The sequence below is a fragment of the Protomyctophum bolini genome (genome assembly GCF_963924005.1).
Source record: "Protomyctophum bolini genome assembly, chromosome: 19".
Taxonomy (NCBI): domain Eukaryota; kingdom Metazoa; phylum Chordata; class Actinopteri; order Myctophiformes; family Myctophidae; genus Protomyctophum; species Protomyctophum bolini.
In genome coordinates, this window is record NC_137880.1 from 31,239,338 (window position 1) to 31,262,668 (window position 23,331).

General features: G+C 40.7%; 3 protein-coding genes across 3 annotated transcripts; all 3 read left to right on the forward strand.

Annotated features, from left to right (window-relative positions):
- The first annotated feature begins 467 nt into the window (after positions 1-467).
- Positions 468-3,645, forward strand: LOC308333887 (protein FAM177A1). Its single transcript, XM_080790401.1, has 5 exons — positions 468-633; positions 1,299-1,445; positions 1,728-1,782; positions 2,134-2,228; positions 2,912-3,645. The coding sequence occupies exons 1-5, from the start codon at positions 613-615 to the stop codon at positions 3,128-3,130; spliced, it is 537 nt and encodes a 178-aa protein (XP_080646527.1). The 5' UTR covers positions 468-612; the 3' UTR covers positions 3,131-3,645.
- A 1,875-nt stretch (positions 3,646-5,520) lies between these two features.
- On the forward strand, positions 5,521-13,621 carry mep1a.1 (meprin A, alpha (PABA peptide hydrolase), tandem duplicate 1; the record flags this gene model as incomplete). Its single annotated transcript, XM_080791476.1, has 15 exons — positions 5,521-5,569; positions 6,121-6,182; positions 7,804-7,828; positions 8,214-8,258; positions 8,450-8,490; positions 8,733-8,808; positions 8,971-9,088; positions 9,417-9,592; positions 9,928-10,149; positions 10,652-10,789; positions 11,004-11,219; positions 11,427-11,888; positions 12,278-12,451; positions 12,855-12,924; positions 13,044-13,621. The coding sequence occupies 14 exons, from the start codon at positions 5,521-5,523 to the stop codon at positions 12,902-12,904; spliced, it is 1,854 nt and encodes a 617-aa protein (XP_080647602.1). The 3' UTR covers positions 12,905-12,924; positions 13,044-13,621.
- On the forward strand, positions 13,053-20,064 carry mep1a.2 (meprin A, alpha (PABA peptide hydrolase), tandem duplicate 2; the record flags this gene model as incomplete). The annotated part of the gene is made up of 14 exons (XM_080791477.1): positions 13,053-13,073; positions 14,888-14,912; positions 15,012-15,065; positions 15,221-15,258; positions 15,358-15,433; positions 15,535-15,652; positions 16,127-16,302; positions 16,694-16,915; positions 17,143-17,289; positions 17,483-17,698; positions 18,427-18,873; positions 19,075-19,245; positions 19,434-19,713; positions 19,914-20,064. 14 exons carry the CDS (start codon positions 13,053-13,055, stop codon positions 20,062-20,064), a joined length of 2,142 nt encoding a protein of 713 aa, XP_080647603.1.
- Between the last annotated feature and the right edge of the window lie 3,267 nt (positions 20,065-23,331).

The following is a 23,331-nucleotide window of genomic DNA, read 5'->3' on the forward strand; positions in this document are numbered from 1 at the left end:
TGTGTGTGTGTGTGTGTGTGTGTGTGTGTGTGTGTGTGTGTGTGTGTGTGTGTGTGTGTGTGTGTGTGTGTGTGTGTGTGTGTGTGTGTGTGTGTGTGTGTGTGTGTGTGTGTGTGTGTGTGTGTGTGTGTGTGACAGACATAGAAAGTGTTGAATGTATTCAAACTGTAATCGAATCAAATGGATTCACGTGTTCATGTGAATATTGTGTACACACACTAAACAAATGTAAACTTTTTAGATATGGTGTTTTTTGTAGCTTCAAGCATCACTTTAACATAGGATAAGCAACATTACAGCATAGTCTATATATAAGAATTCTCAGTCAACCATGACATTCTGCACAGTGCAACAAGCCCAGCCCTCTAGTGACTGCCTGCCTGTAAAGAAGTTTACGCCCCTGTTTATTGTTTCAAGATTGACAACAGGACCTGAACATCCTGGTTAGTTTTAGTTTTTAGTTTTAGTTAGTAACGTTTGTATTTGGTTTGGCTTTTACATTTGTCATTGTTTTTCTTCCATCAGAGTGAGTGAAAAGACAAATGTTACAATCCTGAAAATGAGGATAAACTACCATGTCACTGGACCGGTTTTGGAGCATTTCTTTGAAGAATGAGTGACCATCTCAGGGAAGTAAGTTTTGTTAATGCTGTGTAAATATTCTGTAACACTGTAGCTGATGTATTTACAAGCTCTTAAACATGTGTGTGCTGGCTGTGACTGGGGGAGCTGTAAATGACCAGAAACTAAATGATACTCATGCATGCATGTTCACATACACACATGCACTCACATGGGCGTTAGCACTTCCAGGGAGGTGGGGAAAAGATGGAGAAAGTGAGGGCATGTTTGTTTTTTTGTTAAAAAAACTCACTTGGACAGACCTTGGAATAAATAAATGTCTGAAGATTCTGAAGACATTCAACATCAATGACAATTGACAAACAATTGGCAAAACCCAAAAAAGTAAGATGTTCTTGCCGACCCGTGATTCTTCAGAAAACATTCAGTACAAGTGGTATAAGCAGTGTTGTGGGGTCATTAGCTACTTTGTGAGGTAACATTACTTTCAGATACTTTATTTATTTTTTACTTCTTAAAACGTCCTCATACACTAATGGAAATGTGTTTACATTGAGCTTTTTAGACAGGTTCTTTATTGTATTTTTTACCCTATGCTGAGGTGTTTCATAATGACATTGACATTATGCTGCTAGAGCATTATCTTAATATTAAAAAAAGATATATATATATATATTCAATGTATCTGTTTCTATATGCTGTGTCTTATGTGTTAGGGTATGGACATTCAGGAGACAGCGTTTGGTGGTCCTAACCTGTCCAGGGAGCGGAGGGTCGTCTACTTCTCCAGTGGTGAAACTCTGGAAGAAGAACTGGAGGACAGTGAAGAGGAAGATCAAGATTTCAATGAATCAACACAGAAGGTGGGAAAACTGTTCAAGACAGAAAGTCGGTCTTAATAGGCACACAGTATGAGTGTTAAAATGAGTTTGCAATGATTTACTGATTATTTTTCTTACCATTATGGTTCTTGATTTACACAGGAAATTATATATATATATATTCCTATTGCAATAATTATGCTGGAAATCTGCTGTAGAAACCCATGGTTGAGATAACGTCAAGGTTATTACAAAAATATGTAATCACTAGAACATTATTTCAGCCTTCTAACCTCCATTCTCTCTCTCTCTATCTCTCTCTAGGCCACATTCTCGTTTAAGAATGTGGCCATTCTAGTTGGGAGGGTGTCACTGCATGGTAAGTAATTCTAAATGTAGTCATTGTTGAAGGGATATTCCACCTCGCCTCAAGCCGAAATCGCTGATCCGGTGCATCTCAGGATACATATCTGAATAATGAAGGTGCTGGAGCAACTCCAATGATTAGAGCCCTTTTACTTTAATAGCAGGGTGCAATACACAGGAAAAACAAAGCCTCCATCTTTGTCAGATGTATACATCTTCAAGTTCATTCATGTATGATGTAATCAGTGAAAAGAGAATATATATTAATTAATAATTATTCTGTACAAGACTTTCTGCATAAACATGTTAGTGTATTTTAATCACGTATGAAAGTCTTGACTTGTCAACTGCTGTCTATCATCAGCCTGTGATTTCTTTGGAGAAAGACTGGCTGGTCTTCTTGGACTGAATGCAGCCAAATACCAGTATGCCATAGATCAGTATCATCGTGATCAGAAGGTAAAGTATAGCCCTATTTAGCCTATCTATCTATAAATGCATGAGAAATCTGTATGTCTTTCCCCCACATATCTTGAGAACAGTTTGATTTGATGGTATCACCGAGGACCCATGGGAGTGCAGTGCTGGGAAGTTGGCTCAGAGGTTGTCCAAAATTAAAAGATTCCGTCCGAATGAATGGCCTCAAACTTAGTGTGTCCCATATGACTCGGGGGTGTGCAGTGGCAATTCAGTTGGACCAATGGTTTCCAAGAGCCCACAACAAACAACCCAGATATCTGTGGTTGGGGGAATGTGTATGCATCAGCTTCGCGGATAGGCCAACCTGACTCCTTTGCCCTTGAAATAGAATGTGTTGGTTGCATTGTGAAACATTGCCAGTTTGCGAGACTGTCATACAATAGAAATTAGGCTTTTGCAGTAAGTCGAATAACGGTAGAGAATCTAAAGTCTGAGTTATTCTTGGGGGCGTGACAGGTTTGTAACCACTACACTACATCATCTCAGGGGTCTCCATCAAGCTTATTGACTTTTGATTAAGTGGCATCTCCCTCCTTTTTAATTTGCTCAATATTAAAACTGTTTATTAAAACGGTCTGATAATTATGTACAAATACGATATAGTTTTTACTTAATGGACAGGATCTGATTATAACATATCATACTCCCCATGTCATTCATAGATATCAGCCAACCAAGACACTGAAGACATCTTCTGTGATGGCCAGGGAGAGAAAATGAACCTGTCCTCCAGACGAGATAGGGAATATGGGGCTACAAGTGCATTGAATCGTCCTGCTCTTTCACAAACCTCCAATGATCACAAATGTACTGACAACATGAACATAAGCCCAGGATCTCATAACAGAGGCTACCAGGAAGACGACGACCACCTGAAGTAATCACTGTATTGAACCAGGGGGAAGAAAGTCGATCAATTTTAAGATTTTTTTGTCTAAAGAAGTCATGATGAAGTCACTATGAAGAATACTCTTCATAGTTTACAGTTTTTCTCTGACACTTTGGCACAGACATTATCAGTTGCTCATTATCAGTACACTCCAGTATGTCATGTTGATCAAAATGTATTCTGTTCCATTGACAGTCTTACCACACAAAATATTGTCATGTTATGATAAATGTTTTACCTGTCACTATGCAGTCATTATCTGTCACACATATTTGTTACATTTTTATTTGACATTTATAAATGTGTAGTGACTGTGATTGTGATGTGTATGAGAATCTGGCCTAACATAAAGGAATGTCAAGCGATGTAAGACTGCTCTGCTGACAGCGCTGTACAGTTCTAGTGTTACTGTTACCTATGTTTACATTTCTAATCCCCCCCCCCCTTGTGATATGCAGAGGTGTTTTTTAGTTTTTTTTGTAATCTTGTGCTTTTTTGTTTTTTGCAAACTGCTAATAAAGTATTCAATTGTTGAAATGACATGGTCTGGGAACAAATGAATGTGTAGGCAGAATGTGTTGCAGCTGTCATCAAAACCTTAGCCACTAGATGGAGGTATCTCACCTCAGAATGGACACTGGTTGGACGGTAGTGAGAGGGTACTAGCACTTGAGATAGATTACAGTCAGGGCCACATTGGAAATAGGCTTAATTATACCTTGTAATTATAGACATGTTTTATATTGTGTTTGCAGGCCTACTTGTATACTATAATTTATAAACTCGAATAAAAAACAACCAATAGGCATTGGGCAACCGAATGTAACCGAGTGTTACCGAATGCAGGGCCTTGGGGGGAGGTCACTCGATCACTGGAGGATATAACGGAGCATTGCGTCCGTTGGCGAACAGCAGAACCGGACAGGTGAAGTAAGACCATCCACGAAGAGGATAACAAACTAACTACATTTGGGCGTGTGCACAGTGCAGGTAATAATCCATACGGTGCACGTGCTGCAAACAAATGACAAACTAACTGCACGTAGTAGTAGTAACAGAGGGCCTCCATCGTGGATGCTCGGGGGCTCCTCATTATAGCGTTTGTGTTTCAAAACAAACAAAGGTCAATTGTATATATGCGTATTTGCATTTGTGCTACTGATGAGAATGAGAGACCGGATGGACTGAAGAACAGAACGAGCTATTTGTTATTTTGTTATTAACTCAGTTGCTTGACTTTGTTAATAAGACTAAATTGCGCTTTTTAGTGTACTTGCACTTTTCATTAATAAAATAAACATTTGTTAATTGTTCGATAATTCGTTTCGACCGGGCCGGCGTATTAATGAATGCATTTCCTCGCTCGCATAACACTAGAGAATGAGAATATTGCGTGGCGATTTGCGAGTTCAGTGTGGAAACGAAAACGAGTCGGGGTCGCGGTGAGCCGAAAATAAAAAGGCCGTAAAACTTGTTTTTATGCCACTCGCACATGCTAACAATCAATCAATTGTTCAATCAATTAGCAATGTGAAAATCAAAAGTCACCGACGAGGATGGGATTCGAACCCACGCGTGCAGAGCACAATGGATTAGCAGTCCATCGCCTTAACCACTCGGCCACCTCGTCTGATATGCACCGGATCTGACCCTCATTTTAATTTCTACTTAACAATATTCCCCTTTTATGTACATAATATGATTCGAAATGTCTTCATAGTATATGAAGCTATTTAAAAAGATAGCATAATTATTTTATAAATTCATCACCTGGCCGGTTTGACAATATATTAGGCCCAATTAGCTTTACGGGTTCTAGATCCGGTCTAGACCAGATACGGAAACAGCAGGAGTGCTTGTGGTTCAGTTGTGGTTACGGGTGTGCACATTACCATGTAGTCGAGCTCCACACCGGATCTGGGTTGACATGAACATTATAGCTAAGGCTAACGTTAGCCACTGTGTGATCGTCGGTCGGCATAATACCGTCATCAATGGCGCACCGCAGTTTATATTGGCGTCGATTTTGTGTGCGACTCTGCGTTAATGCAAAAAAATGTCTCTTAGCCCAGGGTTTTAGTGTGCTTTGTGCCATCATCAATTTTAATCATATGTTGACTTGTTCGTAATGTGCACGCGCGTCATTAGTAGCAGAAGGTTATGAATCAGAGCTATAGTAGCAGTAGTACTAGTAACGTATTTTCGTTTTCTGCTTGAGACACTAAAACTTAGGCCTTGCTGCTTTATCGATCATGACAATATCAGCCAAGCCCAGGTGCTGCAAACAATACTTAACTTGTAGTGTGCAAACTGTGCATGTTGTGTAAAACATGAACATTTTCGCTGAGTATTCTTTTTAAGTTGTCCAAATGCTGAGCGAACATGCTGATCCTAGCTCTGGTCCATAGCTCTAATGCGTGCATTGTCATGTGTACTGCGCGGGGCAGAATCGTAGAAGCAGTAGAAGGATATGGATCAGATCTATGCTGATCCTATAGTCAGACGACAGCACATTAATTTCTAAGATTCTGACTGAGGATTGATTGATTGAAGAATGTATTCAAAGTTTTGGAGAATTAGTACATTTCAAGCACAACTCAATACAATTAAGTCTGTTAACTGTGGACGACACCATATAAAGCATTACATTTGTTTACAATAGGGTCCACCACTCCACTTTGTGTGATAATATTGTCACCCACTCTAACCAAGAAGCCATCTGCTTTGCTGAGATTACTATTTGATCCAAGTAGAATTGATTCTGTTTTTCCCAGGTGTAAAGAGAGTTTGTTATCAACGAGCCAGGTGCAGATTCTACCGAGTTCAGAGCTGAGGGCCTTTTCAACCTGCAGTTTGTTCCTGTCCAAGACCAACAGTGCTGAGTCATCTGCGAACAGGAACAAGTTGCAGTCACAAGCTGATGTCATGTTGTATTTTAGGAACAGTAAATACCCTAGTATGCTTCCTTGTGGAACACCACAGCTCACTGGGACGGAGGGGGACAGTGTTCCGTTCACCTCCACCATCTGTTCTCTCCCCTCCAGGTAGGATTGCATCCAGCTCACTGATGTGCTATCAAAACCAATTGCTTTTAGCTTGTTAACCAGTATGGAGTGGATCACGGTGTCAAAAGCCTTTTTTTGACCATGCCGCAGTATTTGCCAGCATCCACTTCGTGTTTGATGTGGTCGCTCAAATAGAGGTCTGAGGATGCATGTGTCGGTGGAGTGGGATGCTCTGAAGCCAGATTGGAATTCATACATACAATTATGTTTGTGGTAATACTTTTCAACCTTTGTGGGGTTGAAGGTCTTTTAAGTACCTCCTCAGTTGTTACCATTGTCAGTTTAATTGCAGTTTGTTAACCAGCGTTGTTGCAATGTTTGTAAAGAAGATGTTTAACTAGTTGGCTACATCAAGCTTGTCAGTGATGAGGGTGGCTTTCTATTTTATGTTTATGTTTGTAAACCTGGTTTTTAGTGTCTGACTGCAGCCTATAGTTGATTGTTTAGTACTAGCTTCCAGATCTCCCGAAGATTAATTTGTTTTTGTTTTCATCAGCTTTATCATTGCTAAAGTAACTTTTTGCGGATTTGGTCATGGTAAATGGAACATAACAATCCAAATCAGTGCACACTGTAGATGAATAAAGATCTGCTAATAACTATTCCACTGTGCCTTGTTTGTGGAGATAGGTAGGCAAGTTTAGTGGTGTGCCGTGGATGTTATGGCTATAAAAGTGTGGCCTGATGGAAAGGTCTTCTATTATCCAATGTGGCCACTAGATAGATTCCTTGAATAGTAGAATAGAATTCGAAGTCAAGTGGACTTTTTGTTGTTATTGAAGGAACCAAAATGCATTGAGCTATTTGAGGAACTGAGCTGAATTATTATGAAACTGTAATTATATAGATGCTAGAAGAATTGTCTCCCATTGAATTGATGATAATAATGTCTAAATATGTGCCATGTCTCACTGTGGTATTCAGAGAAAAAACATTATGTTCTTGGTTTTTGTATTATAATTATTATTGTTTTTAAATCTGGGGAAATATCTCAATTTATTATTCATATTTTTCATTGTTCTTCATGAGGTGAAAGTGTCATTAATAGGCAGTATTCATTTAATTAATTAATTTTCTTAACATGCCTTTCCTCTTCTTTGGGAAAGACTCACGAGTCTTGCTGGGCTTTTACTGAACAGTCCAGCCCTGGTCAGTCTAAAATGGCTTGACCGTTATAAACCAGCTCCACTATCAGCAGCGCTTTATAGTCAAGGACTCTCAGTCACTCATAAACTTTATCAAGGGCTAAAGGTTGGGTCTTGTCAACGTGCATGGCATATGGTATGGGTAAACCTGAGTAGTGAAACGATCTTCACATTCAACATCTCCGCCATGCAGAGACTATTGTTATTGACAGGACTGGTGGCTTTAGCCACTTCCTACTCTGTGAGTTTTATTTATTTCTATTTTGTTATTTTGTGGGCCTATATTTGTAAATTGATCTGTTACCCATGTATTTGAAATAAGAATCCCAATCGATTCTGTGTAAGTTGGTCTGGACTCATAACAGACCAATTTACACAGGATGTATTCTGATTCTTATGAGCATCGGCTTATCTGAGATGATTCACAATGTGTTAATGGTTTTGTTGTCATGCAGATACGTGTGTCCCCTGAAGTATATGGTATGTTAAAAACAATTTTCATAGAAATTGTTTGTGTACTAATTACAGATAACAAATGATAAATACTGACAAATCTGAGCATGACTGATTTTTTGCTAATTGTTTGAATTGTTTTGCACATATCGATGTAATTTTATTATGCACATTTTATGTACCTGTGTGTTGTGGTTTTATGATAAGCAAAGCTGTATGGACAAGAGCAATAGCTCTTTAGTTTATAGCAATAGCTATAAACTCTGTGCAATCAGTTTCATGCCCTGTATTGGATTTGGAACTACATTTATGTTAAACTGCATTGTTCAGATACAATTGAAATAAAATATGTTTAACTAATCTACTGTCAAAAGGTCAACCATGATTTTTCTCTCTTATTATTCCAATGCAGAGGTATATGAGAACGGCGAGGATGAGAACCCCCTCCAGAACTTGGGTAAGTTGCAACGTTTGAAACTGAATATGCACTGATTGTCTGGCTGGATGCGCACATACTATGCTGTAGAATGCACTTGATTATTATGGAAATAATTGTGTGTGTGTGTGTGTGTGTGTGTGTGTGTGTGTGTGTGTGTGTGTGTGTGTGTGTGTGTGTGTGTGTGTGTGTGTGTGTGTGTGCGCGTGCAGGATCAGATGCCAACTTGATTGAAGGGGACATTCTCATTCCTGTGAGTTAAATGTACTGTATAGACTGTTATATAGACTAAACGCCCTTAATAGATTGTTTATTTATCTGCTTATTTTTTATTGACTTTCTGATCAAAAATCGGTAAGTCTAGTGTGGATTTTATCCAAAATATCAGATTGTTATGTTTTGATTGTGGCCTTGTGGGTCTTTATTACCCTCCATTTAGCTAATTATCCCAATACTTTTGACAGCATAGTTCAGTACACCTTTTTCCTTTCACAGACAGGACGCAATGCCATGGTTAATACCAGGTACAGGTGGAAGTTCCCAATCCCTTACATCCTGGGTGACGACTTGGGTACGTTTCTTTTAGTAGTGAGCTATATACTGTAAGAACACACACCGAATTGTACTCTTATTCCTTTTGCAAAAATGGACAATAGGGGCTGGACGAGGGTTATTATAGTACAGTATGCAATACAGCTGTTATACAATTGTGTTGTTTAAAACAAATCCTCAGACCTGAATGCCAAAGGCTGTGTCCACCAGGCCTTTGAAATGTACCGATTGAAGTCCTGCGTTGACTTCAAGCCTTATGAGGGAGAGAAGACCTACATCAAGTTTGAAAAGAGAGGCGGGTATGGCGCTACTTTTGAGTTATTTGAATATGATGTTGTTTTTCACTATGCAAATCAACTCTTTCATAATAAATGTCGGTATTGTTTTGTGATACAGTAGGTCTCAATCAGAAGCTGAATTTAAGACGAATGACATTGCCATTGTACAAAGTAAAATCCTCAGTGTTCATCTATCCATTTGTAATTGCAACCAGATACATTTTTATACACACTCAGTTAAAATAACACTGAGACTTTACTGCAGTGTATATAGTGTGCACAGATAGAAATACTGCACAGCTCCTCCTACAGTATATCTACTGTATCTGTCCACTGTGTGTGTTCCCAGGTGTTTCTCCAGTGTTGGTGACCAACAGACAGGTCAGATTTTGTCCCTGGGGAGAGGGTGTGACCACAAGGCCATTATTGAACACGAACTGTTTCATGCCCTGGGTTTCTACCACGAACAGTCACGCACAGATCGAGATGACTATGTAGACATCGACCTGAACCAGGTTACAGACGGTATGGCTACCCATTACCCACCAATGATGTCATCAATGGTATTGTAATTATTGTTCTAAAAACGGATAATTCTCGCGTCCATTGCACATATTGGGGTGACAAGAAAGGGTGTCTAAAAACACGTTTGTTCTTCTTTGTGGCCCATTTGATAAACGTGATTGTCAAGTGGGTGCCTGGTGCGCAAAATGCTGTGAAAAAAATTATGTAATTTAACAAAATCCGTACTGTATTAACAACACTGATTCCATCTCCGACAGAATAACTGCATTTGATTGATTTGTCTGCCCTTCAAGCCCGTAAGAATAATGAAACGATATCTGTGGCATTTCCCACAGGGCTGCAACACAACTTCAACAAGTACAACGACGACTACGTCACAGACCAGAACACGGCGTATGACTACGAGTCGGTCATGCACTACAGGCCCTTCTCCTTCAACAAGAACGAAAGCATTCCCACCATCACCACCAAGATCCCAGAGTTCTACAACATCATCGGCCAGTACCTCGACTTCAGCCAGCTGGATGTCCTCAGGCTCAACCGCATGTACAACTGCTGTAAGCATTATGCAGAAAGCACATTGGCATGTGGAAGGAACCAGCCACCTCTGTCTGTCTGTCTGTCTGTCGGTCTCTCTCTCTCTCACACAAACACCAAATGTCACTTGAAGGCCCCGATCATCACAAACATAAATTAATGGGTGTCCAGGTATAACACAATAGACAGCATTATTTTCAAACAGCATTTATATTTCGATTACGATGGGGTGAGAAAGTTCCAAATGCTATATCTTAAATCTACAAAGTAAACTTTTTCAAATCCCAGATTGGGCCTTTATAGAAACCGGCAAAGCATTCCGTTGTGAGCTTGTAGATGGGTTATTTTCAATGAAGAGATTTGGTGTAGACTGTAGGAAACAAAGGATCCAAGTATAGACCCCTGATGCACACCAGTCAGCAGTACGTCCAGTATTTGTGGTTTTAGTGGTTACATTCTCACATGATCACAACACAAATGGTGAGACTTTTAATCCTGCTCTTCTCTCTCCACGGCCCCCAGCGGGGCCTCTCACCATGCTGGACCAGTGTACGTTTGAGTTTGCCAGCATCTGTGGCATGATCCAGAGCTCCACCGATGACGCTGACTGGGAGCACACCCTCGATCCCAATGATCACACCATCATGGGACAATGTCGAGGTGACTGTTACAAAATTTGATAAGAATGAACAGAAGATTAATATACACAAAAAATATATGATTTTTTTTAATACTGTTTATTGGGCATTTTGTATTATGAAAATTACATCAGAATATAATCCAACAAATAAGCAGCATAAAAAGAAAAATTAACAGTGACGGATAAATTATCTAAAAGGTTTTATTAACATATTTTTCATCTATGTGTTTTCAGATGCTGGTTACTTCATGCATTTCAACACCACTGTAGGAGTCATGCAGGAGTCTGCCCTGCTGCAGTCACGGACCCTCTATCCCAAGAGGAAGCTCCAATGTCTGCAATTCTTCTATAAGATGACGGGAAGCTCCAAGGACAGGCTCGTCATCTGGGTCAAGATGGACGATGGCACAGGCACCGTACGCAAGATGAAGAAAATCCACACCATTCATGGTACATATTATCGTCGCTGTCAGGGTGGAAACCTTGTATGTCCAAAACTTAGTTCGAGCCGCATATCCATATTATGCCATATCACAATATTGTGATATCTGAAATCACAGACGATATTGATATAATATCACAATATTGCCCAATATACTTTGCCCTCTGTCTGTACAGCTATGGCCACTAATCAGCCTTTTCATTTCTATGACTCAGCGGACTCTGACCACATGTGGAGGATCGCCCACGTCCCCCTGGAGGTAGGGGTGAAATTCCGCTACGTCTTCCAAGGCGTGCGTGGAGACCCCGCCACCGGCGGCGGCATCTACATCGACGACATCAGCCTGACGGAGACCCGTTGCCCCAACGGCGTGTGGACCATCCGGAACTTCTCCAAGCTCATGGAAACGGCCGACAGCAACACGTTCATCGACAGCCCCCGGTTCTACAGCTCTGAAGGCTACGGCTATGGCGCCCGCGTCTACCCCGTCTCGAGCTACACGGACTACACAGGGAACTACGCGGGTCTGTACTTCCACCTGATCAGCGGAGAGAATGATGTGGTGATGCAGTGGCCGGCCGTCAACAGACAGGCCAAATTGGTGGTGATGGACCAGGATCCAGACGTCAAGCTGAGGATGTCCACCGCCCGCAGCCTTACCACAGACCTGAGGAACAGTAAGTGTTGCACCTGTGCCCAGCAAGGGCCCGTATGGCAGTGCTTCTCAAACTGTTTCCATGACAAGGACCCCCAAATTGTATTTGGCCCGCGGAAACACCATCTGAAAATGTTTTGTGCCAGAGACCCCAAGAAGAGAAGATTTGTGTTAAAACTTCTCTTCAGCACTTCGGACAGCGGATCTCCAATTAGTGGCATTAGTGGAAAACGGAATAGCTGATGTAGTTGCATACAGAAATACTAATGTAGATCTGCTATTTTTGGCTAATATTCACCCCAGAATATTGTCTGCCAATTTACACCTTTTTATTAGTTTAACAAATTTAAAAATACATTTCAGAAAGAAACCACACAGTCAAGTCCTCTTTGTGCTTCCTGTGTTTTCTAGCAACAGGCGGACAGCTGTTATGGGACAACCCTTCTAAGGTGGGGGAGTATGACGCAGATAACCACTTCTTCAGAGGACCTTCAGAGGGCTGGCGGAACATGGTCAAGCACTTCGACCTGAGACGACGGAATTACCTCAAGAATGATGACCTCATTATCTTTGTCGACTTTGAGGGTTAGTGCTGTGTGTGTGTGTGTGTGTGTGTGTGTGTGTGTGTGTGTGTGTGTGTGTGTGTGTGTGTGTGTGTGTGTGTGTGTGTGTGTGTGTGTGTGTGTGTGTGTGTGTGTGTGTGTGTGTGTGTGTGTGTGTGTGTGTGTGTGTGTGTGTGTGTGTGTGTGTGCGTGCGCGTGCATTACGAGCAGCTAGGGGTTTCATGGACACTTTGACATGATGCTAGGGGTTACAGAGTTCAGACGAGGAACCTTCCAATTTACAGAGAACTGCTCTACGTCGCTCTACGAGTGTGCGTGTGTGTGCGCGTGCAAGCGAGAGCAGGAGAACAGCCTATATTTGTATTAAGCTAATTACTACTTTCTCAGATCTACTTAATGGATAATGTGTACTGTTTATTTTCCAGATATAACATCCCTGATCAAAACAGAGGTTCCTATTCAGCCAAAGGAGTAACATTTCTTACTGTATTGAAGGTAGGACTATAATAATTTACCCTTACAGGGTCAATCTCATCGACTGATTCATGTTCTTTATTGTGATGATGTATAATCTAAAAAAAGGAATCTCTTTCTTTGTCATTTGAATGAGACAGACACCAGACATGTGGAAGCGATGTGCCAGTGTGAGCCAGTGTCCAGATGATTTTCATGGTGATACCACATATTTATGTAGTGCTTTAAAATACAGATGGAGTACATTTGTTGTATGCAAAATTGCAAATAAATAAGGTTATCCGACTACTGTGTCGTTAAGCAGTTTGAACAAATTATGGACACTTACTTTTTACTTTTTCTCTTCGCTAAAAGCAACACCTATAATAATTGTTTCATTTTATGCAGTAATAGAACTACTTTCCTTGTAAAGAATAATGACAAAGCCCACAGAATGCCATGAATGCCCTCATCAAATGTATTGAAAACATAGAGCACTTTATTCAATCATAAGGCTATTGATAGCAACAGAATGCAACAATTTCAGGACCAGAGAAAGTTCCAGTTGAACTTGCACTTCATTGCATTGCAAAATGTAATCGCAAATTAATTCAATATTATTGCATGGGTTATCTCAAGATTAGCTGATAGATAATGTGTAGATAATAAGTTGCATGTTCAAGCAGATATGAATACAATATAATATATCGGGGTTGAACTTAATTATTTAATTGTGCTAAGGCTAATAAATCATTACGATGCATGACCATTTACATGTACATTTTGTTGATGCACTTGTTGATGCATTTTAACATAACATTTGATGAAAAAAATAAATGGATACAAAAAGTTATGTTTCATCATCAATCTTTATCCCTGGCTGGTTGCCATGTCCAGGTATGCATTCCTTACAGATCATGGCAAATTATATTTGGAAATATATGTGTTGTAAAGAAGTATTTAAGATACTTAAATACTTATAATATAATATTTAGCTGAAGTAAATACAGCTCCCAACGTCAAACCAGTGCAGAACCACTGTTGTAATCCCAGTGGTTGATAGGTAGGTTTGATCCCTGACAACAGCTTTCATCTTTATTGTCACATCACAGGTTTACAGGTGTTGTAAAACATAAATATTTCACTGCATAAGTTTGCAAGTGACAACAACTTTGATGGTAGTTTTGTTGTAAAGAAAAGTCAAGGATAGGTACTGTATAAACTGTAATAATCAACATTTACAATTTAGGCATATAGCAGACGTTCTTAATCCAGAGTGATTTACTGTCACAATAAGCAAGAACAACACATGGTAAATACATCAAATACATAGACATTGGCATCAAGGATCGTGAGAAAGCTGAGAGCCTAACATCCGTCTAACAGTAGAATATCTGTACAATGAAACTATGAGTACACTATAGAGTGCTATGTCTACATCTAAATGACAAGTCTAAGCCTTGGCTAAACATTGTAAAAACCTGCTGATGTCTTAAAAAATGCTATTTCAATTTTCAAATGTTTTGGCCCTATCTTAAAAAATGTCTTGCTAACACTTCCATCCTAATTGACTGATAAAGAAGTCATGAAGTCCCAAACTGTTGTAGAGGCCAGATACACTCACAGTTCACCAATAAGTCATTGATTCTAGCAGTACAATATACAGCTGATAAAATGCTAGAGATATGAACGTTAGTGAGGACAGTTGTGTTGTGTTACTCATTAAATGCTAGAATTCTGCCAAGACCAAAGTTCTAGTCCAGAGCGCTGGTGTTTATTGTTGTGTGACAAGCACATTTCTCACACGTCTTCAGACTGACGAAATGGATGGCGGACGCACACTGTGGAATATTGCCGCTGTAATTGCAATTTTCACCATTTTCCAAGCGGAGGTAATTGAAAGTCTTTGAAGTATAGCAATTGTATAGCAATTCAAGTTAGGGTGATTATTATTAAACTGAAAGATGTCCATGCCTTGATAGTCTTTTTTTTCTTTGTGTTACAGGTGCAAGCTGTGCCAACATTTTACGGTAGGTTGAAGCTCCTTTTGACAGCACTATTTCCATTACTTAAACTCTTCTTTGCCTTTGGTTATAGTAAATCTTTCTGTAAATGACCCTGAATGCCAGGTGGGGATGCAGACGCAGGAGAACTAAGAGATGACATCTTTGACATCAACAGAGGTAAAGCTTCAACGTGTCCACTATGGTGATAATATGCCTTGATGGCGATGTGTGTGCATTTGGTCATTTGCACCCATGAACCACTGATAGAGCATGCATTTTCTACAAAGATAAATACCGGTAGCCTAATTGAAGACATTCTATGGATTTTTCAGACTTGACCCACCTGTTCGAGGGAGATATTGCTATAGATGTACGTAATTGTTTGCTGCCTCCTTACAAAGAATGAAATTCATCAAGTGCATGACGGACACACTTGCCTGACTCTTGTAATATACTGTACATTCTGCAGGGCAGCAGAAATGCACTCCTCAATGAAACGACGAGATGGAAGTTTCCCATCCCTTACATCTTAACAGATTCTTTAGGTATGCACTACGACTACGGTATACTACATCTAAAAATGACATATTGATGAAGTAACAATTATTGATTACGGTATTTACAAATCATTTTCCCTTTTCTTTAGAGCTGAATGCTAAAGGTGTGATCCACCAGGCTTTTGAAGCCTATCGCTTGAAATCCTGTGTGGACTTTAAGCCCTATGAAGGGGAGAGCACCTACATTTCATTCACTAAGCTGTCAGGGTGAGTTATGGCAGAATTTCAATTGTCAGAGCATTGGCATATGTTGCTCAACTTTATGGGACCACTATGTCAAATCTTCAAAATAAGAGGTCAAAACATGCTTACCGGTATGTGACAATGCATCATGATTTGAGTTTGTATAAACGTGTTGTGTAGTGCTGTAGTACACTGGTGGGGTACAGGGACCCCCAGGGGTCCTGAAGAGTTACTGGACAACTCCGATAGCGTAAAATACGGGTCCATTTGGTTCCATGTGTACACTCCCAGAGTTATACCAGTATATTAACACAGAGGATTTTGATGGGGGTGATTGGTGTCCCAGACATAAAATTAAAATCGTATCAAATAGCGCTCAGAGGTCTAATGCATATCAAACATGGGGGGATTGCGGGTGTTGGAATTCAAAAGGTTGAGAATCACTGTTGTACATGTACAGTAGTAGCAATAATCCTGCATCTCCACCATGCTGTACAGATGCTGGTCATTTGTTGGAGACTTCAAAACGGGCCAGAACCTGTCCATTGGGGCGGGGTGTGACACAAAGGCCGTTGTAGAGCATGAGCTCCTCCACGCTCTGGGCTTTTACCACGAGCAGTCCCGCTCCGACAGAGACGACTACGTCATCATCCACTGGGACCAGATTACAGAAGGTACTCTGTGTGCACAGTAAGAAAAAAATATATAACATTGAAATTCAGTCAGGCAGTACATTCGGCATCATGGAAATTTGTTTTTTGGTTTTTTTTCGATTAGTGATCATTGTATACATGATGTTGTGAAAGCAGATGATGATTCTCTTATCCTGTTCCGCTGTGCAATTACGTGTATACATTAACATTAAACCGTGGAGAACAAAAGACATGAAGAAACAAACTAAAACTACTAACATCTGATCAAAGCAGACAAAACCAAACTAAAGAATGAAATATTGTAATAAGGAAACTGTACAGTACAGTAGAGTAATCATACTCTCTCTGACCCCCCTCCCCCCAACCACACACACACACACACACACACACACACACACACACACACACACAGGGATGGAGCACAATTTCAACAAGTATACGGATGACTTCATCACCGATCTGAACACACCGTACAACTATGAGTCCATCATGCACTACAGACCCTTCTCCTTCAACATAAACGCAAACCTCCCCACCATCAGCACCACTATACCGTACTTCAACGAGATCATTGGCCAGAGGCTCGACTTCAGTCCTCTGGACATCACCAGGCTCAACCGCATGTACGACTGTGGTAAGAGGACAGTGATGGAATTAAGTAATTAAACAGAACAGTTACATTATTATTATTATTACTATGTACAAGTTACTACGTAAAAGTTGTATTTAAAACAGAACTGCAGCACAAACAAAAACAAATCAAGAAAGTTCTTTAGAAAAAAACATTCTTCAATAATCTAAACATTATGACCATTATTATGAACATCATTTGTAACTCATTATTGATCATTGTTGTTGCAGCTAACACCATTACTCTCCTGGACCAGTGTTCCTTTGAGCAGATCAACATCTGTGGAATGATCCAAAACGAGGCAGACGACGCAGATTGGGTCCAAACGTTAAGCACCCCAGCCGACATAGATCACACCTTGGCAGGGCGCTGCAAAGGTTAGCAGCAAATAAATCAAATGGTGTTGTTTTTTTTTGTCAAATCAGTACACCATGATTAGATTTATTTGCTTCTCATACTGTATATATTGTGCCAAAATTTTAAACCTGCATACTGTCACCTTTAAACCTTAAAAGAATACATTGACCAACTACTGTATGTCTTTTGTCATTCCTCACTCTCTCTCTTTAGATGCAGGCTACTTCATGAAGTTCGACACATCCACTGGTAACGTTGGTAACAGCGGCTTGCTGGAGTCACGCATCCTTTACCCAAAGAGAGACCAACAGTGCCTGGAGTTCTTCTACAGGATGACTGGCGGCGTCGGGGACAAGCTGGTTATCTGGATCAGAACTGATGACGGGACAGGGACTGTTCGCAGTGCCACGAAGATCCACACTATCACAGGTTTTGTATTGTTGTTGTCAAGTCACGTTGGGGAGCTCTTAAGTGCACTTAACTTAAAATAACTTTGTGTTGCACCTTTCATGCACCGGAAAACTATGTGTGCTCACTGCTTCACAATCATTCTTCTTCAGCCATTCATATTCCAGAATTGTATTAAGAATCAGCAAAGCAAGTACAATGACTATACAATAATTAGTGTCAGTGACATTAACCATTGGATATATACTGTATATCTAGCCTCGCAATGGCCAGATGCAAATCTGCCGGTGCAAGAAAGAAAATTGCCCTCTGTGGATTGTGTGATATTAGTATGGCCAAGCCAGGCTACTGTATATCAACAGTTCAACACCCAATGACAGCAACATACTGACAGCAGTACCTCTTATTTGTCAGTGGTACAATGCTGGGCAGTGTTGGTGTGTAGACTATTCATCACTCAACACATAGGACAGAAATGCTCTACTCTGCAGCACTGAGGCAACTGAATTACCATCTCCACCGAATTCCTTGGAAATCATTGGTGTCACACAGAAATCTCATATACCTCTAATTTTGGCATTGCTTTGCTTAGGTGATTTCTGCCTTGATTTCAAGAATTTACTGTAATGTCACTCTCAGTTAAGTGAATTTCCTGATCATCGAAAACCCATTCAAACATAGAAAGGGGGTTGTTGGACACGTGTCAATTAATTCAGCGGTTTAATCCCCAATATTCATCTCTCTCGCAGGTGATTTAGACGACTCTTGGAAAATAGCCCATGTGACCCTAGAGGTCACAGAGAAGTTCCGCTACTTCTTCCAGGCCATCAGAGGATCAGCTAACTCCACGGGCGCCATCTTGATCGATGACATCACACTCACAGAGACAGTTTGTCCCAATGCCGTCTGGCAGATCCAGAACTTCACGGGCCTCCTCGCCACCACACCCACCGGTGGTAAAATTAGCAGCAGTTGCTTCTACAACTCGGAAGGTTACAGTTTTGGGATCAGTGTTTACCCGAATGGAAGAGAAGCCCTGTACAGTGACTTCGTGGGCGTGGCCATTCACCTCTGCAGCGGACCAGATGATGCCGTTCTGGAGTGGCCAGTGAAGAACAGGCAGATGACCATCACAGCCATGGACCAGGACCTCGATGCCAAGCAGAGGATGTCTGCTACCAGAAGCTTCACAACTGGTGGGCCCAGGTTTATATACTGGCAGTGAGGAATTACCCATAGTCCACAAACTGTCATTTCAAACTAAACTAATGTTATGTCTTTTTTTGGTATTTAAAAGCCTTAATGATTGAGGACACATTTTAAGCATGCAAAACTGAAATCTCTTTGCTTCCATCTTATTGAAGCAAATACTTAAATCCGATTTTCTTCTTTTCCAGATGGAAGTGCACGTTGGAACAAGCCTACAGCTGCCTCAGGAGTGTGGGATGCTGCGTGTCAGTGTTTCCGTAGTACGGATTATGGCTGGAGCACCTTCATCACACACGAACAGTTACAGAGGAGGAGCTTCCTCAAGGGCGATGACCTCATCATCTCCGCTGACTTCAATGGTGAGAGGCAGGGTTAGGGATAGGGTTAGTAATGCGGCGAGGCGGACCAACGCACCGCCGGAATAATGAGCCATCGGAACAATGACGCGACACCCTTTGTTAAACCACGCTGAGCAAATCATAGGTAATGCAAATGCAGTCTGACCATTAAGTCATGTAAAATGTCACTCTTCTCTTCATCCTGTCAGATTTAACCCACATGATCAAGACTGAGGTGCCTGTTGTACCAGCAGTGCAGAGGGATGACATCAGAGAAGTACAGCCAATCAGAGAGGAGGACAATAATGGTGAGGTTCCAGCTATGCAGAGTGATGAACTCACAGAAGTACAGCCAATCAGGGAGGAGGAGAAGAGCGTCGAGGTCCCAAAACCCAGACATGTGCGCTCCGCCACTACTGATCCCTGCCATCCCAACCCCTGCTTAAATGGAGGAGTGTGCGTAGACAGTCAAGGGAAAGCATCATGCAGGTATGTGTCCACCTGGGAGTGCATGCATGTGTGTGATGTGTGTTTATATGCTTGTACAGTTTGTTTGCATATTCAGTGTGTGTGTGTGTGTGTGTGTGTGTGTGTGTGTGTGTGTGCGCGCGCGCGCGTACCTAATGCTAATGATCTATAGTTGCAGCCCTAATGTTGTAACGAATGATGGCTCTGTCCCCTGACTTCAGGTGTGCATCAGGCCAGGCCAGCTACTATGCGGGTGAGAGATGTCAAAAGCAGCACATGGACGGAACTGTTCTTGGAGTGTTGATTGGCGGGGCCTCAGGGACAGTCATTCTGACGCTGGCCATCTTCTCTGTCATCAGGAGGCCTCAGTGATACTGTGACCACTGTCCTTTCATTTACATGGATGTGAAAACTGACGTGTTGATTAATGAGCATTGTCCCTGTCAAATAAATAAATAAATAAAATATATAAACATTCACAAAAGGACTTGGATGAAAGCTCAGAGAGTCCCCATAAAAATAAAAAAAACAATAATAAATAACACAATAATAGCTGATAACACTCATTTAGCTGTCACTCAGGAAGGGTTATCATACCAAAATATGCTCTCTACAGATTACAGACATGGATATTTTCAACTGATGGTATAATAATAATAATATTCATTCGGGTCAAATGGAGTAGGGTGCTACTACTGCTGCTATTTTGAGCTCACTGGAAAGGCACTGCTACATAGAAGAACAGAGCCTTAATTAGTATAATTGGTACCACCTGACTGTGAAGGAAGTGAGAGAAACTAACTGCTAACAGCAGCCACTATTTCACGTGGCTGCTGTGAAGAATGTCTATTGCTTTTGGAATCAGATATGCTGTTACTGTTTTCCATGTCTATTGCTTTTGGAATCAGATATGCTGTTACTGTTTTCCAATGTTGTGTAGGCCTACTGATGCATCTTAACATTACTGCAGTTATCTAAGCACCACAATGAGGCAAAGGTTTCCTGGAATTGAGGAATTCCCCTTTAAATTATAGCGGACACAAGGTACAGTGGGCCCTTGAGAACACTTTATTTTCTATTTCTATTTGATTTTACAGTATATCTACATTTATTTTATTGTACAAATGAGGGGCCAAATACACACACACACACACACACACACACACACACACACACACACACACACACACACACACACACACAGATTTAGATGTATTTTAATAATTTGGTCGATTTTGTCCTTTTCAATTTACGAGAGTCTTAACGGCTCATTCATACAGTAGGCCTACTTCAGTTTGAGGTGATATTATCACCTCAAACTGAAGTAGGCCTACTGTATGAATAAGGAATAGGTCTTTAGGCTTCATTTCCTTGAGGGTGGAGGACAAACACCAGCTCAGCCTTATATATTAGAGCTGCAAGTAAACTTTGAGGTGCTTACCCTAATGCAACAAGTGTTAGAGAGGCATGCGGAGCGCTGGTGCAATGTATTAGTCCGTAGTTTTCAATAAAGAAGTGTTTTATTCTTTTTGTCGGAAGTTCCCAATGGCCATAGATGGCGGTAGTGAGGGACGCATCCGGTAATACCCGGAATTACGCTCAACGTAAACAGGAAGTAAACGAGGGGTGAAAATAGCGTGCCGTCACAAACGGGATTAAAACACTTCTTTATTGAAAACTACGGTGTAATACATATTGGACACGCACCCCGCATGCCTCTCTAACATTTGGGCCATCAAAGGTAAGCAATGTTGTATCTGTACATGTTCTCGTAGATTGAAAATGTCAAAATCGTAGACACACGCACTCACACTCACAGTTCACTCACTCACTCACTCACTAATACATTTATAATAATACATTGTATTTATAACGCACTTTATATTTGAAACAAATCTCAAAGTCAAAGTGCTACATCAAGAGTAGAAGAATAAAATAAAATGCATAAGTATATAAAAGGACTAAAATAAGGACAATTCATGAATTTCGTGGTCAAGTATACTGCTAAAAGGTTAAAAGCACACTGGGCATCTAAAAGTCCAACTAGCCAAATGCCTTGTTAAAAAGAAAAGTCTTAAATCCCCTTTTAAAAGCGTCCACAGATTGTGGTGCTCTCACTCACTCGCTACGAATTGCACCTGTGATAGTCTGTGTGTGTGTGTGTGTGTGTGTGAGACGCAACTTGGCCTGTTGTAGTAGCGCCACCATGAGGCTGATTTGAAAACTGTCAAGTGGCATTTCTTCCTCAGCCTATAGTGGGAATAGTCATAGCATATCCGTGGATATGCTTGGGATATACTAATTTATAAATCCTAAAGCCTTGTTTATACTTCACTGTGCAACGGTCCTATGCTGGAAAATAGCAGATATGCAAACTCACAGCACATCTCATTCAAGACACTGAACTTGCAGATCTGCCATTTTTGCCATCCAAATGCATTAGATTATATGGTTAAATGGGCCCTAAGAGATGCAGAAATTAACTAGAAAAGCATTTTAATGTAATTGTCATAATTCTGGCCTGATAAGCGGCTACAGACATAGCCGCTGTGCCACTTAAGAATGACTTTAAATATGTGAATTTATCAGACTTACTGAGACTCTGTTTTTGTCTATTGCTGTCTCAAATTGACTCCAAAAGCTTTGCCATTGACTCACATCTCCAGTGAACTTCTCCATGGTCAGTTACAGTTTAGGCAGTTTGACGGACTGTTGTCTTGTCACTGTATTTCCCGAGGCTGTGGATGCGATTTCTCCTTCCTCATTTCTCCTCAGAATGCGTTTTATCCTCGTCTTAAGTGCTACTAAAGAAGGAGTTGAAGGGTAAATTTAGGTCTGATAATGATGTACCATTAAAATAATGTATAGGCCTATAATAATTATTATTTATTTGATTTTTTTTTTTTTCATTTTAGAAAAAGCTGCCATTGAGGTGCCCACTGGAACGGAACCTGTATCTTGGACACAACAGTGAGAAAGTAAAACAGGTGAGTGAGCGACAACAACCTCTAATTGTTGGCTAGAAATGGAATAACTGATGATGTGGTGAGTTTGTTTTTGTGTTTACAAGTGGTGTGTAGTTGTGTACTCACTGTAGGCCTACTGTAGCCTAAGGTCTAGTGTCAAAGAAAGAAAATCACACCCGTGTGAAGTGAGGGCTAGCATGACAGTGCCCCTCAAAAATAAGGTATAATAGGATATCGTCTCGGGGCTGTTTCCATTTAAATGATAAAAGTCCAGTTTAATCTGTGAGACAACCTCATTGGTTAAGATGTCATATCTTTGCAAATTATTTTGGGCAATACGGTGTATTTATTTCCATATAGTCTTTTGGCAACACACCTCTTGTACATATATATCTCCATTGTTTTAGCGTTTGCCTCTACAGAAGTACTGCTCAAAAAGAAATACTGCAGCCAGGCTGCCAGTACCTGAATAACCTGATGATATTTTGAAATGCAACAAGTTGTCAGGAACTGTATAGTAACACTAATATAGGCTACATACCTTTCCACAATTGTACTATTGCAATAGGCTAGTGTTTAGAGAAGTGGTGGCAAAATGTGGTGGTATTTGTATTTGACCAATAGGTGGAGATATTGTGGTGGTATTTGACCAATAGGTGGAGATATTGTGGTG